Genomic DNA, 16350 nt, shown 5'->3' on the forward strand with positions numbered 1-16350 from the left:
TAGCAGCAGGAGAAGAAAGACTCCATTAATACTGTCTTTAATGAGAGGATGATGACGGGCCATGGAGGTGATGAAAATAGAGTTAATTCCACATTTGTGAATTTTTAACAAAAAAATCCATAAAGAAAAGTCTTTTACTGGAAAAATATTTATTAAAATATCAGTGTGGTTAATTTTTAAATGGTGAAATTAATGATGGGTTTTAGTTTTTGCTATTCATATTTTCTGTATTTTCTGCAATGAATATATATTACTTATTTGGTAATTTAAGACAAAAGCATAAAGGTATTTACAAACCAAATTATATTACCAAGTGGAATGGGGTTCTTCAGTAGAATATACACCCTTTTTTTTTTTTTAACCACTACAGGTGAATCCTTACCTCTCTAATTTATTACGTTCTTCAAAAATCTGTATTTTAATGTATATCATACTAAATTATTTTACTTCTAAAATAATTCCAAGCTCACAAAAAAGTTGCAAGAATAGCACAAAACTGTTTTTGCAACTTTTCTATAAATCTATATAAATAGCCATAATAAATTTGAAATTCTTATATAAACTTTATTCAAGTTCTTAAAATGTTAACATTTTATCACATTCTCTTTATTATTCTTTCTTTCTGTATATGTAAATATCCATGTATGTATAATGTACATGTGTATATCGAAGTATTAATATATGTGTGTTTTGTTGTTTTTTTCTGAAATGTTTGAGAATAAAGACATTTGAGAATAATGATACACCTTTACCCTTAAATACTTCAGTATGTATTTCCTACAAACGGATATTCTCTTATATAACCACAGTATATTATCAAAATTAGGATATTAACACTGATCAGGTACTAACGTCCTTTAAACCCAAGAAGTAAAAACAAATAAAAATTCCTATTTCACAACCTAATCCAGGATCCCATGTTGTATTTCTCTAGTCTGACTCAATCTTTAATTACGTTGACATTTTTGAAGAATACAGGCTAGTTATTTTTTAGATTGTTCCTCATTTTGGGTTTCCCTGAAAGTGAAAGAGGAGAGTGAAAAAGTTGGCTTAAAGCTCAACATTCAGAAAACTAAGATCATTGCATCCGGTCCCATAACTTCATGGCAAATAGATGGGGAAACAGTGGCTGACTTTTTTTGGGGGGGCTCCAAAATGACTGCAGATGGTGATTGCAGCCATGAAATTAAAAGACGCTTACTCCTTGGAAGGAAAGTTATGACCAACCTAGACAACATATTAAAAAGCAGAGACATTACTTTGCCAACAAAGGTCCGTCTCGTCAAGGCTGTGGTTTTTCCAGTGGTCATGTATGGATGTGAGAGTTGAACTATAAAGAAAGCTGAGCACAGAAGAATTGATGCTTTTGACCTGTGGTGTTGGAGAAGACTCTTGAGAGTCCCTTGGACTGCAAGGAGATCCAACCAGTCCATCCTAAGGGAGATCAGTCCTGGGTGTTCATTGGAAGGACTGATGTTGAAGCTGAAACTCCAATACTTTGGCCACCTGATGAAGGGCTGACTCATTTGAAAAGACCCTGATGCTGGGAAAGATTAAGGGCAGGAGGAGAAGGGGACCACAGAGGATGAGATGGTTGGATGGCATCACCAACTCGATGGACATGGGTTTGGGTGGATGCTAGGAGTTGGTGATGGACAGGGAGGCCTGGTGTGCTATGGTTCATGGGGTCACAGAGAGTCGGATGCGACTGAACTGAACTGAACTGTGCCTAGAATCAGGGATGCATGTTTGGCAAGACTGTCACAGAAATGATGCTGTGCCGTTTATAGTGCGTCCATTCAGGAGGCACACGGTGTCTGTGTCGTTACTGCTGATGTTAAAGGTCTCCCTCCCTCACCCAAGGAAGCGCTTCGCTTTGGGTGGGTTTTGTTGGTTTATTGGTTTGTAAACAGTAGAAATGTACTTCTCAGAGTTCTTGAGGCTGGGAGTCTGAGATCAGGATCCCAGCATGGTTGAGTCCTACTGTGGCCCTCCTCTGGGTCCCAGGCTACTGACTTACAGTGTGAAGAGCAGAGAGGAGATACAGGCTCTTCTGTGACTCTCACAAGGTGGGTAATCCCATTTGGAAGCTCTTCGTTTTCATAGCTGATAGGTACATCAGATATTTCATATATGATTTGATCTGTTAACTTCCTGTGGCAATTGATGGTAGATATCTCATAGTAATGATATATTCCCATCATCCAACTGAATTCTGTTTTTACATACCTTAATTCTACTTTGATCTTAGGTTGATAAATTGAAGCATTTAACAAGTGTACAATTTTAATACTATCTTAACCTCTTTATACATTTGGTCCTTTTCAATTCCTTTAAGTAAAATTGGTTTATTTACAGAATTTATTAATTAAAAGTACTTCTTAAAGATGCTGTGCTTTAAAAACTGAATTATCCCCAGATATCATAATTCTGAATTTACTTCATTCACCACCCCTCACTCTTCACCTCCAATTTATATCATATTCTACTCCATTTTTAATTTTTATCACCTTCCTGGGTTTTGTCTTGTTTTCAGCCTAATTTAGCCTTGAACCTGAAAAAAATTTGTTGCATTCCTTTAGATAGCATTCATATGGGGTTGAAAATTCTTTTTTAATGTGCTTTTAAATCATGTCTGTTTTATATTTATGCTCCTTTGCTTCATTGAGGCTCAAGGTGAATTTTTTAATGAAATAATTTTATTTTTAATGATTGAATTATAGAGTGGATTGTGAAAATGGATAGATTTTCAAAGAAACTAGGTACTGGTACTCCATTTGGGAGGAGACGTTCTGTTTGATTTATTACAGATTATCGTAGCAAGAACTGATGGAAAATCTGACAGTTACTCCATTGATAGCTTGAACTTTGTGTGAATTATTTTCCATTTGAAAATATGTTTTAAATACCTGCTTTGTGCTAGGCACTAGGTTTTAGAGATATAGACATTGTCGGAAACAGGGTCTTTGTCCTTATGGCTCACTTGTTTTAATGGGAACAAACAGAATAAATCACAAATATTATAAATGTAAAATTGTATCTGTGAGTTATGTTATAAAGGAGAAGTTCAGCATGGTAAGGTTATCAAATAATTAATGGAATTTGGTGATGTTTAGAAGTTCTTTAAAGGCTTTTCTCTGAAAGAGTTTTATAAAAGTAGATTGAAAAGGGCAGAAAGATGAGTTCAGGAATAGAAGCATCCCTGTGGAGAAGGACAGATAGAGATGGGTTTGAGAGAAATATAGGGGGTCTGATCACTTAGTCTTAGTGGTGGAGATGGGAGACTAGCGTTTTAAGAATGTGATCCTGATTTCTGTCTGTGCTGCCAAATGAATGCAGTACCTACCATTCACTGAGTGGAAAGAAGGGAGCACAGCTCTGAGGTTTGAGAAACTCCAATGGCTAGGAAGGGGAGGATATACAAGAATAGGAGACAGAAGGAACAGTAGACCCCAGAGGAGAGGAGGGAAACAGGCTATCCTGGGAGGTTAGGGGAGTGAATCTAGCATACCAAGAAGAGGAAGCCTGCAGGTCAGACATTCCTGGAGAGTAAGATAAGGACTGAAACATGTCCATTGGATTGAATGATCCAGCATTCAGTGTGGTGACCTTAACAGCTGCCACCTTGGGAGAGCAGGAACTCTAGAATCTATATTGGTGTAATACCAGGAGTGAGTCAGCGTGAGCAAATGGAGACAGCAGGTATAGATAATAACTCTAAGGAGAAATGTATGCCCTTGGTGAAATAGGATGGCTGTAGGTAAAGTAGATTGGGTACTATAGTGAGATAAAGAGAGTTCATTTTTGAAGACTGAGATGAGTTCACTTTCTGAGGGAGTAAGGATTCCACATTGATAAAAGCTGAGAATATTTCAGGTAGTCTTGGTATAAGATGTGATTATGAGAAAGAAATGTGGAATCCACACTCTTGGCATTAATGGCTACCATTAAGGGTCTACTTTGTGTTAAAGTGAAAAGATTTTAAGTAGTCACTAATTAGTTTTTTTCTTTAAACCGTAATCCCTTTTTGTCAGAAGAATGATGAAAATGGAAACTGCTCAGGGGAAGGAATTGAATTCCCTACAACAAATTTATATGAACTGGAAAGCCGCGTTTTGACAGATCACTGGTCCATACCTTACAAGCGGGAAGAGTCACTAGGCAAATGCCTGTTGGCGTCTACCTACCTAGCAAGACTTGGTAAGTTCATACCTCAGGACACAGGGGGAGACTTCTTTTTTGATAGGAGGCCTGGCTTTAATCTTAGCTCCTGTTGTTGCCCATCTCTGTTATCTTAGATTGTGTATTCTCTTAGTCTTTCTTAGGGAAAGCATTAGTCGCTCAGTGGAGTCTGACTCTTTACAATTGGACTGTAGCCCGCCAAATTCCTTTCTCCATGGGATTCTCCAGGCATGAATACTGAGTGGGTTGCCATTTCTTTCTCCAGGGGTCTTCCCGATCCAGGGATCGAACCTAGGTCTCCCACATTGCAGGCAGATTCTTTAATATCTTAGCCACCAGGGAACTCCTGTGAAATAAAAGTGTTGTATGAAATCAGCTGCTTTCTTCTAGCTCCAATAGAGTATAAGATTCATTAAATATATTTGAAAATTCATATTATGGAAATTGAAATTAACGTATTCTAAAGAGAAAGTACTGTTTATTTAACAAACATTTTATGCTTATTAAGTGCTTGGCACTGTCTTAGGTGCTTTGTGGTTGTTGTTCAGTCACCCAGTCGTGTCCGACTCTCTGCAACCACATGGACTGCAGCACGCCAGGCTTCCCTGCCCCTCACCATCTCCTGAAGTTTGCCCACTTTCATGTCCATTGCATAGGTGATGCCATCCTCTCATCCTCTGATGCCTTCTTCTCCCTCTGCCCTCAATCATTCCAAGCATCAGAGTCTTTTCCAATGAGTCGACTGTTCACATCAGATGACCAAAATACTGGAGCTTCAGCATCAGTTCTTCCAACAAGTATTCAGGGTTGACTTAAGGTCAACTGTTTGATCTCCTTACTGTCCAAGGGACCTTCAGGAGTCTTCTCCAGCACCACAGTTCAAAGGCATCAACTCTTTGGTATTCTGCCTTCTTTACAGTCCAGCTCTCACAACCGTTTGTGACCACTGGAAGACCATAGCCTTGACTATATGGACCTTTACCGGCAGAGTAATATCTCTGCTTTTCAACACACTGTCTAGATTTGTCATGGTTTTCCTGCCAAGAAGCAGTTGTTTTCTGATTTCATGGCTGCAGTTACCATCCACAGTGATTTTAGAGCCCAAAGAAAAGGAAATCTGTCACACTTCCACCTTTAAATTATATTATTAAATAAAATATCACTAGGTTGGAGAATATGTATCATCATAAGGAGGCTTCTATACTATGAATATATTATATATTAAAGAGAAAATGGGCTTCCCTGGTGTCTCAGATGGTAAAGAATCTGCCTACAATACAGGAGACCTGGGTTTGATCTCTGAGTCAGGAAGACTCCCTGGAGAAGGAAAGGGCTCCAATATTCTTGCCTGGAGAATTCCATGGACAGAGGAGCCTGGTGAGCTACAGTCCATAGAGTCGCAAAGAGGTGGACTCAAGTGAGCAACTGACACTTTCACTAAAGAGAATATGATTTGTTTTTCATATTGAATTCAGTTATAAATAGAATTGGGCTGTTTTGTGAATTTTTTTTCCTCATTTAAAGTGCATAGTTTACTATCGTGATTAAGTAAGAGGCGCATCAAAAGGAAATATTTTGGCTAGCTTCCATGGTGTGTTTATGACTGGCTTCTTAGCAGCAGCATTTATTGAGTGCCTGAGAGAATGCAGGTACTATGCTAAGCAGTGGCCCTGAAAAAAGAAAATGCATGCGGCAGTCTCCCCACTGATAAGCAAGATCTGTTACTGCGGTTTTTAAGTGTATTCTGAAGGGTAATTTTACAGTGGACTCATTCACTCACTCACTCATCGCTGTGCCAGGCTCAGTTCTGTGTGTTTTACTGCACAGAGTTCAGTTTGTTTTAGGGAAGAAGAGTGATCTTGGCATTTACTGAGAATAGTTCTGTTTTTAGTAGAGATGTTTAGAAAAACAATAATGGCTAATAAGTAGCTGCTGTTGCTGTTTTATTAGCTATTTTGTCAGATCATTGGCAGTTACTCTGACATGGAAACCTAAGTCCAACCATTTCAATTCTAATTAGTGTTTATTATACTATTAGTCAGTATATATTAATAATATAAATATATCCTGCTATTAATAAATAATTTAATGCTGTAACTATTTCTCAGTCTGTTCCTTTATCAGAATGTATGTCTTCTGCTTTTAATAATCCCTTAAGAATCAAGGTTTCTATGATAAGTAGTTCCATATGTATGAATTTGGAATGATATATGTGATTTCTGCAACCACCTAAAATCTCAATAAAGCATATTGTTTCATTTACTTTACTAAGGTCTTTCCGAGTCTGATGAGAACTGTAAAAGATTTATGGATAGGTGTATGCCTGAAGCGTTTAAAAAGGTAAGGAAGATGTGCTGGGCTGATTTTTTTTTTTTTGGTGGGGGTGAAGCTGAACAGGCTTTTTGTTTCAGTTTTAGTTTTTCATGTGTGAGCCCAGTTTATGAATCCTGCTCAACTGAGGAATGCTCTAATGTGAAAAAAGTAGCTCTGAATTGGGGGCTCAGAAATGATTTGTTTCTTCTGTATTTATTGTTTGCTCATTGCTTCATTTAATATCGCTTTTACTTTCTTCTATTTAACTGCTAAAGAATAGATTAAGTGTTATACTAGGAAATTAGACATCTTACTAAACTATGGATTGTGGCACTTAGATAATATTTATTTATGAAAAATATAGGTTGTTTTGTACTCACTATCCTACTGAGACAGAAGTGGATGTTTAAACTACAGAAAGTTGAACTGGATTGAATATTGTCTCTGGCAAAACGTCACGCAGACGGCAGCATTTCTTTTGGACCTAGACTGATATGCTTGCCCCAATTCTGGTCACATCTCTTATAAAGCAGTTTTTCTTAATAGTGAGAATAGAAGATCACAGGACTTGGGTTTCTGAAAGCAGTCTAACTCGGCATGGCTGCCTTTGCAGGACCTGAGTCCTGAATCTCAGCAAGAGCAGAGACGATGTCACAGACACTGTTGTTTTTCCCAGCGTATAGCCAGTGCCAAGAACAGAGAAAGAGCTCAGTAAATCTTTGTTGAATGAATAAATGAGTCTCCTGCATTCTCAATAGTTCTGGGTTTTGATATCCACTTTTGTCTCAAATGCAAGTAAGTTACTACAACTACAGATGGATGAAGTTTGTATTTATTCATAAAACCCAATAAAATAAACTGTTCACTTGCAAACTATTATTCCCGTCTGCATTTTGACAGAATCTCCATTGATTCAAGGCTTAAGGGAGAACGAAACTAATTTTAGGATTGAAAACAGCTTTATCTTTGTAAAAAGGGAGAAATCTTTTAAAATTGTCATTTGGGCCGGGATTATATGGAATCAAGGTTTCTCCCCATTTTGGATGAATTCATCTACCATTTTGTGGTTTTGTGGTTGTAACTTTTTTAAGACTTTTGTTAAGAATTATAGTAGCTGTTAAAAGTAGCAGCACTTTTATAATGCAGCACACTGTGACACAGCACACTGGTCATAGGGGACACCCTCTCCCAACAGCACGAGAGGTGGCCGCCCTACACGTGGACGCCGCCACGTGGTCAGTGCCAAAAGCAGACTGATCAGCGTCTTTGCAGCTAAAGACGGAGAGACTCTATACAATCAGCAAAAACAAGACTGGGAGCTGTCTGTGGCTCAGATCATTAACTCCTTATTCAAAATTTGGGCTTAAATCGAAGACAGTAGGGAAAACCACTAGACCTTTCAGTTATAACCTAAATCAGATTCCTTATGATTATACAGTAGAGGTGACAAATAGATGCAAGGAATTAGATCTGGTAGACAAGAGTGCCTGAAGAACTTTGAAAGGAGGTTTGTAACATTGTACAGGAATCAGTGACCAAAACCATTCCCAAGAAAAAGAAACGCAAGAAGGCAAAGTGGTTGTCTGAGACAGCCTTACAAATAGCTGAGAAAAGAAGAGAAGCAAAAGGCAAAGGAGAAAGGGAAAGATATACCCATATGAAAACAGAATTCCAGAGAAGAGCAAGGAGAGATAAGAAGGCCTTTTTAAATGAACAATGCAAAGAAATAGAGGAAAACAATAGAATGGTAAAGTCTTTAGATCTCTTCAGGAAAATTGGAGATATCAAATGAACATTTTATGCCAAGATGTGCACAATAAAGGACAGAAATGGCAAGGACCTGACAGAAGGGGACGAGCTTAAGAAGAAGTGGCAAGGATACACAGACCTTACAAAAGAAGTCTTAATGACCCAGATGACCACAGTGTTGTTACCCAGTCACTCGCCTAGAGCCAGGACATCCTGGAATGCAGTGTCAAGTGGGTATTAGGAAGCCTTACAACAAACAAAGCTAGCAGAAGTGATGGAAGTCTAGTTGAGCTATTTCAAATCCTAAAAGATTATGCTGTTAAAGTGCTACACTCAATATACCAGCAAATTTGCAAAACTCAAAACAGTGGCTATAGAACTGGAAAAGGTCAGTTTTCATTCCAATCTCAAAGAAAGACAATGACAAAGAATGTTCCAACTACCATATAATTGCACTCATTTCATATGCTTGGATGGTAATGCTCAAAATCCCTCAAGCTAGGCTTCAGCAGTATGTAAACTGAGTACTTCCAGATTTACAAACTGAATTTAGAAAAGGGAGAGAAACCAGAGATCAAAGTGCCAACATCCGTTGGACCGTAGAAAAAGCGAGGGAATTACAGAAAAACATCCATTGCTGCTTCATTGACTGTGCTAAAGCCTTTGACTGTGTGGATCACAACAAACTGTGGAAAACTGTTTAAAGAGATGGGAATATCAGACTATCTTACCTGACTCCTGAGAAACCTCTATGCAGGTCAAGAAGCAACAGTTAGAACCAGGCTGGTTCAAAATGGGGAAGATAGTGCATCAAGTCCTTATATTTTTACTCTGCTTATTTATATGCAGAGTACATCATGTGAAATGCTGGGCTGAATGAATCACAAGCTGGAGTCCAGATTGCTGGGAGAAATATCAACAACCTCAGATATGCAGGTGATACCATTCTAAAGGTAGAAAATGAAAGGGAACTAAAGAGCTTCTTAATGAGGGTGATAGAGAAAAGTGAAAAAGCTGGTTTAAAACTCAAAAAACTAAGTTTCAAAAAGCTAAGATCATGGCATCCAGTCCCATCACTTCATGGCAAATAGATGGGGAAAAATGAAAACAGTGGCAGATTTTATTTTCTTGGGCTCCAAAATCACTGTGGATGGTGACTGCAGCCACAAAATTAGAAGACACTTGCTCCTTGGAAGAAAAGCTACGACAAACCTAAAAAGCAGAGACATTACTTTGCTGACAAAGGTCCGTATAGTCAACGCTGTGGTTTTTCCAGTAGTCATGTATGGGCGTAATAGTTGGACCATAAAGAAAACTGAACACCAAAAAATTGATGCTTTCAAATTGTGGTTCTGGAAAAGACTCTTGAGAGTCCCTTGGATAGCACAGAGATCAAACCCGTCAATTCTAAAGGAAATCAACCCTGAATATTCATTGGAAGGACTGATGCTGAAGCTGCAATACTTTGGCCACCTGATGCAAGGAGTGGACTCATTGGGAAAGACCCTGATGCTAGAAAAGATTGAGGGCAGGAAGAGAAGGCGACAAGGAATGAGATGGTTAGATAGCATCACTGACTCAATGGACTTGAATTTGAACAAGTCCAGGGAGATAGTGAAGGACAGGGAAGCCTTGCATGGAATCCCAAAGAGTTGGACATGACTTAGTGACTGAACAGCACCACCAACAGCAAGCTGTAATAACAAATGGTCAAGTGGTTGCTGGGAGTTTTTTCCTATAAAACTCTGAGCACAAAAGTACCTTGCATTGTGTTCATTGTCATTCGATTCTTAGAATTTAGAGCTATTGAAAAAATTTCCCTACACCAGAAGAGCTACAGAATTCTGTGTTTCTTTAGACTTGTGTTTCCTGATATGATAAATCTCTCCCTGCCCTCTTTCCTGGGCTTTTCTTACAAGCTGCCTGTTTTTTAAAAACAGAAGGGAAAAAAAAAAAAAAAGAGTTAAGAGTATAAGTAATAAGCAGTTGTGTGAATAAGGTACAGAAAAGGAGTTTTGTTGTAATTTCTACTTTCATCACCTTTCACCTTCAGGCTAGCCTAGATTCTAGTGTGTTCAGGCAGGTAACAGCATGTGCATCTGGTCATAGTGCATAGTAATGTTTAAACCTTGTGTACCTTTTCCCTGCACGGTGCTGCTTGTCTTACCTGCCTTAATCTGGCAGGTAGATAGGACTCCCGTTTTCAAAGCAAAAACTGAACAAATGAGATGGCAACAGAGGCAGTGGTGCTTAGCCCACATAAATTTTATTTTGTTACATGTGCTTAGTCGTTCAGGCCTGTCCAACTCTGCAACCCCATGGACTGTAGCCTGCCAGGCTCCTCTGTCTCTGGGGATTTTTGTTGTTACATGGAGCTTCTTAAATCTTAATCTCTGCTTTATTTTGCTTTATTATATAAGTTTTAAGTACAGGAAGGATAGATAGGCAGGCAAAAGAATTCTGGCAAAAAATATTAACTCATTGGCTTAAAATCACATTGGCTTATATAAAATCAGTCTTATGGTTATTGTTCATTTGAGCAAGTGGTGCAGCTAATTGCTATATAGAAAGTCTGAAGCTGAGGTTTTCCTTTGCTGCTAGAGAAGTTTGGATTATTTCAGGATCTTACCCCTCTTGTTAAGTAGTTCTTGGTGTGGCCAAGGTGAAATTTTTATAGCACAATATTTTCCCTCTCAATGGAAATCTTACAAAAACCACTGTACCCATTTGCTAGTATTTTATTAAGTGGAATCCTTTGATTTCTCATTCCCTCTTCTGGTGGTTATTCCTGAGTTAGACTTCCCCGAGGACTTAGATCAAAATTTGGGGAACTCTAAAGATGAAGATTTTAGATTCTTATGTGCCATTTCCTTCCTTCCTTTTTTTTTTTAATCTGAGATACTGATTATAAGATGTACCATTATGTTATACTCTGTGTTTTATATTTCAGAAAAATAATGCTAAGTAAACAGTGTTATAATGCCTTATCACTTAGAGCTATTTTTTATTTACTTAAACTTAAAAAAAAATTGAGTATTAACATTTATGCACACCAGAAAGGAAAACACAATCAAAATAAATTGGCAAGGTATTCCTAAAAAATTTTTTCCCGCTCAGAGCCCTGCTGCCATCTGGTCAACAGGTGGGAAGATCCATTTCTGTTTCTGAGATATAAATAATATGACGAGAATGTGCATGTTCAAATCATGAAATACAGCATCCATTTCTTAGATTCCAGGAATGTTAATTAATAGTGACAGCCAAAATACACTCATCATAAAACCTTGCTAATACTTTTACATTCATTATACCTTTTGATATTAATATTTGTAACATCTCTGTTAAGTGGGTAGGAGTTATGCCTGTTTTGAGACAGGAGAACTGAGTCTCTGAGAATTCAGGTAAATTTGTTCAAGGCCACGCAGCTAGAAAATAGTACCAGAAGTGAGCTCAAGTTCTTTCTTGCGCTTCACCATTTCACCTCCCCTAGTAATAATGAAAGGTAGAGAAACAATAAACATTCTCTTTTAACAAACTGTTTTAATATAAGGGAATTAAAGTTCAAAAAATAAAGCTAATTGTTGACTGAAATAAATGAACAAGTAAATGGACTGCAGCTGTGGGTCTGTTAAAGCAAGTTATCTGCATAAAAGTATTATAATCACTTGATTATTGTAAAGATTGCACTCATGATTGCAGACATTTTTTTTTCTTTCTTTCGAATAAGACTGTAACTGCCCTTTTTGTTTTTATAGCTCCTGACATCAAGTGCTGTTCACAAGTGGGGTACTGAAATTCATGAAGGGATCTACAACATGTTGATGCTATTAATAGAACTGGTTGCAGAAAGAATAAAACAAGATCCAATTCCCACTGGTCTGCTGGCTGTGCTTACAATGGTACAGTATGTCTAAAATGAAGTACTTTGCATTTTGGTTTTGTTTAACATACCTACTACTTTTTGACTAATAATTAGTAATAAGTCATAATGATATTATCATTAAAGACATTCTTCCATTTTATTTTTAAAGCAGAGCTGCCATTCTGTGCTTTCAGTTTTAAAGAAATGCATTAAATAGAATGAATAAAATTATTAAATTGCTTAATGATTAATTAGAATGATTAAATAGCTTTCCCTTTTGTCTCCCTTATTATTCACATCACAAATACTATCATATAGGGTGCTGATGTAGTTTGGTTTCCAGGCTTTCCTCTGATTAGTAACAGTAGCTGCAAGAGGAAGTGGGGCTCGTGTGTTCCCTCATAACTTTTTTTGCTGGGGCTGTCTCATGCAGCATCCAAGATCTTAGTTCCCCAATCAGGTATACAACCCATGCCCCTTGCACTGGGAGCATGGAGTCTTAACCACTGGACTGCCGGGAAGTCCCTGCCTCCTAACTTCTGTCTTCGCTGCCTTAGTGCCCATCTCTACTGGTGGCGGCCCTAGGACGTTTGCAGCGTTGGCTTCCCCTTGCCTTGGATCAGACCTCTGGTCCTAAGCCCTCCTCCTCTTTCCCTGTAGCAAACATTGAACGAAGCAGGAGAGTAGTACTTTGGCCATTTGCTCCTCAGCACTTGCTAAGGAGTATGTTTTGTTGAGGTACTTGAAAGATTCCATTAATGAGGAAGTCCAAGGTGATATTTTTATCTTCTTTTCTAATGCTAATATGTGTTGCTATAGAAATAGCTAATAATAATGTTTCTCTGTTCTCTTTGAATCTAGGCTTTCAATCCTGATAATGAATACCATTTTAAAAACAGAATGAAAGTGTCTCAGAGGAATTGGGCAGAAGTATTTGGAGAGGGAAATATGTTTGCTGTTTCACCTGTATCTACTTTCCAAAAGGTAAACATAGTTCTGTTTCATAGTTTTATAAATAAACGTATTGAAAAAGATTTTGTCTGCTACAAAAATGACAGTTTACATGGAAAGATTAAAATAGCCCATGAAAAATGGCAAATACTCCATGTAGCTCTTAAAATAGCTCAATATTTCAACAGTTTTTTCAGCTATTGCATATTTTTCATAGCTGTTAATTAACTTCATGAGGAACTTTATAGATTTGAAACATTTGGTGAATAAGAAATAACTGCATGACATGAAAAGTGCCCTATTTATTGAATTACCAGAGCCCCTGTTTAATGGGTGTCCCAGTTTCTTAGAGACATTTGAGAAGCTAGAGCATTTGAAATTACTTGAAATGACTAGTTATTGCTAGAAAAAATAATAATTAATCTCATGTATAATTTTCTCCTAAACTCCACAAGCTTTAAAGCTTTTGTTTTTTTTCAAGCACAGGCCAATATCTTCATTTTATATTTAAAGGTCTACAATGTGCCAATAACATACCCACATAAAGAGCACACAATTCAAACAGTTTGTTGATCAAACACTGTTTTGGTTTTGGAGAAATATTTGAAAGAAGTCAGCATAGTAGATAAGAAACTTGTCCATTGCTTTAGTAGAAGCAGAGGTTCAGTTCAGTGATCATTTGTTGAACATCTGCTGTGTGTCTGGCATTATTCTAGGTTTTGGAGATATAAATAAATAGTTCTTGCATAGATAGTTCTTGCCCTTAGTATAGAGTAATAAGACATGGTTTCTAACTTACAGCATAGTGGAGGAAATAGGAAATTAAAAAAAAAAATCACAGTGTAACAAACAACAGGTGCAAGTGTAATAATAATGTGCTATTCATGGGATATAGGGAAAGGAGTTGCCACCTTGGAGGGTCAGGCAGTACTCCAGGGAGGAGGTGAGAGCTGAGTGGAAAGGACAGTGAGTATATCCTGTGGAATTTAACCTCCACAGCAACTCTGTGAGTTAGGTATTATTTTTACCCCCATTTTGTAGATGAGAAATTTGAGGCACACAGAGGTTAACTACTTGTCTAAATTCACAAGCCTTGTTACAGCAGGGACCTATGTGAGCTGGCTCCATAGTCTGCATTCTTTATATAGCCTTGCCTCTCAAGATATTAAAATCTCATCTTCAATATTGTCGTGACTATTAAATGACAAATGTATACAAAAACACTGAACACAGTGGGTCACTTTAGTAAGTACTCAGCGAATGTTCTTTCTCTCCCCTGCCCAGTTTATATATGCAGCAACAGACACCCAGAAACATTCAGTCTCTAATTTCCTCTCATTACCATGAAAGGAATTCTCTCTCCTACAAAGGCCCTATACACCCTCTCCTCTCCTGTTGCCTTCTCAAGCATTTTACACCTTAGCATTTCTATTCTCTTTGGTATGCTCAGTTTTTTTCTCTTCATCGATTACTCCCATTGTGTATTACGTGGTCTAGTATTTTCCCGTCTTTAAAAATTCCGCCTTTGATACTGCATCCATCTCTAGCTTCAGCATTGTGCTCTGTCCCTCTTCACAACCAACCAGATGAAAGTTTCCATGTCCTTCCCTCTCAGTTATTCTTTTAGTGCTTACGCTGACATTTTAACTTATAAAAAACAAAGCATACATTTCATCACTATCTTTACACTCCTCTGAGCAGTACATGAAAACCTTAGTATGTTCTGTGTGCTCCTTCCTCACCTGACTCATCCTTTTGTCTTTATTACGCATTGTCTTAGTCCTCTCCTATCTCATTTTATTCCCCTCAAATAGGTACCATCAACCTTATTTTATGCGGTGCTTTGACTCAGCCCTGTTTACATGCTGCCTCTTTGTGTACCATTTCGTCTGTATTTCAGGCCTTCCGTTGGGATAATTTTTCTTCTTCCTGGAGTACATCCTGTAAATTGTCCTCTCATAAGGGGTCCATTGGTGACTGAGTCTTTGTTTTTGATGGCCTAACTTTGATTTTATTTTCTGTTACTTGAAGAACATTTTTTCTGGGTTTTAAATTCTAGATTGACATATGTTTTGTGGCAGAATATCACAGATATCATTTCAGTGTCTTCTGGCTTTGAGTATTGCTTTTGAAAGTTGACTGATGGTCTGACTATTGTTTGTTTTTAAGAAGTCTCTTTTCATGGCTGTTTTTTGAGATCTGTTTCTTTTAGATATTTGGCAGTTAGACTCTCACTGCAGTTAACTGAGATATTCTTTTTGTTTATTTTGCCTCAGATGCATTGAATTTCCCAAACTAAGGATGTATATCTTGTATCAATTCTGGAAAATTCTCACCGATTACCTTTTAAAATACTGCCTTTTCCCCAATAGTCTCTTCTTCTAGAACTATGGCTGCATGTTCAGCCTTCTCATCCTGTCCTTATGTCCCTTGACCTCTTTCATATATTGTATCTGTTTGTTTTCCTGTGCAGCATTTGCGATGACGTTTTTCAGATCTGTGGTCCAGTTCGACTCTGCTTGTTTCTAATTATTTCATATTCTTGAGTCATATTTTCAGTTTCCTCCTTGTTTAATGCTTAACTTATATTCTCTGTCTGATATCTAAAAGCTGGTCTGATTCTGCCAACTTTTACTCACTTGTTTGTTTATGTGTGTGTAGAAAAACATATTTATACTTGTTTCTTTATTTTTCTATGAACTTACGTTTCTTGGAATTTAGGAACATTTTCTGAGGCCTGAGTTGCAAGTTCTTTCCTCCAAAAAGCATTTACTTCTTCTGGGTGCCTGGGAATACTATGGTTTGGGACCACTTTAGAATAAATATTCAACTTAAGGTTTTTCAGACCATAAAGTCAATTTGAATTAGAGCAGCAAGGCCAGGTGAGGGCAATTAGATGTTTATAAATTCCTGGAGAATTTTTTTCTCCTCACCATCCAGTAGCAGAGTCAAGGTAGGCTTGTTGTTTCCATTCCACAGTAAGTTTATTTCAGTTCACCTTACATTCAGGCTGTAGTGCTTTGGGTTCTTGCTTTATGTGACAGCCTCTTCTTAGTCTCTGAGCCCTATGCTGGCATTGTGTCCTGCTTCTGAGCCACCGTAAGGCTATGAAAATGGAAGCTAGAGATCTCCTCAGTTCCATAGATGCCTGCAGCATGATAGCTGGCCTCACGGCTTGTTTACTTCACAGGATTTCTGCTTTCTCTCTCTTTTTTTTTTTTTTGGTTACACTTCTGAGGACGTTTTACCAACTCAGTTCTATGTTTTAAAAGATTTTTTTTTTAATTTAAGAT

The 16350-nt window shown here is 37.7% G+C and overlaps 1 protein-coding gene across 1 annotated transcript in view; it reads left to right on the forward strand.

The window, feature by feature from the left end:
• USP24 (ubiquitin specific peptidase 24) overlaps positions 1-16350 on the forward strand; it is a gene marked incomplete at its 5' end in the record, with an annotated part of 155372 nt that overhangs the window by 32464 nt on the left and 106558 nt on the right. The window contains 4 exon segments of the mRNA XM_010847192.1: positions 4035-4200; positions 6455-6522; positions 12000-12143; positions 12968-13090. Of these exon segments, the coding sequence (XP_010845494.1) occupies positions 4035-4200; positions 6455-6522; positions 12000-12143; positions 12968-13090 (501 nt within the window).

Source organism: Bison bison, unplaced genomic scaffold (genome assembly GCF_000754665.1).
Source record: "Bison bison bison isolate TAMUID 2011002044 unplaced genomic scaffold, Bison_UMD1.0 scf7180017864244, whole genome shotgun sequence".
In the NCBI taxonomy this organism is placed as follows: domain Eukaryota; kingdom Metazoa; phylum Chordata; class Mammalia; order Artiodactyla; family Bovidae; genus Bison; species Bison bison.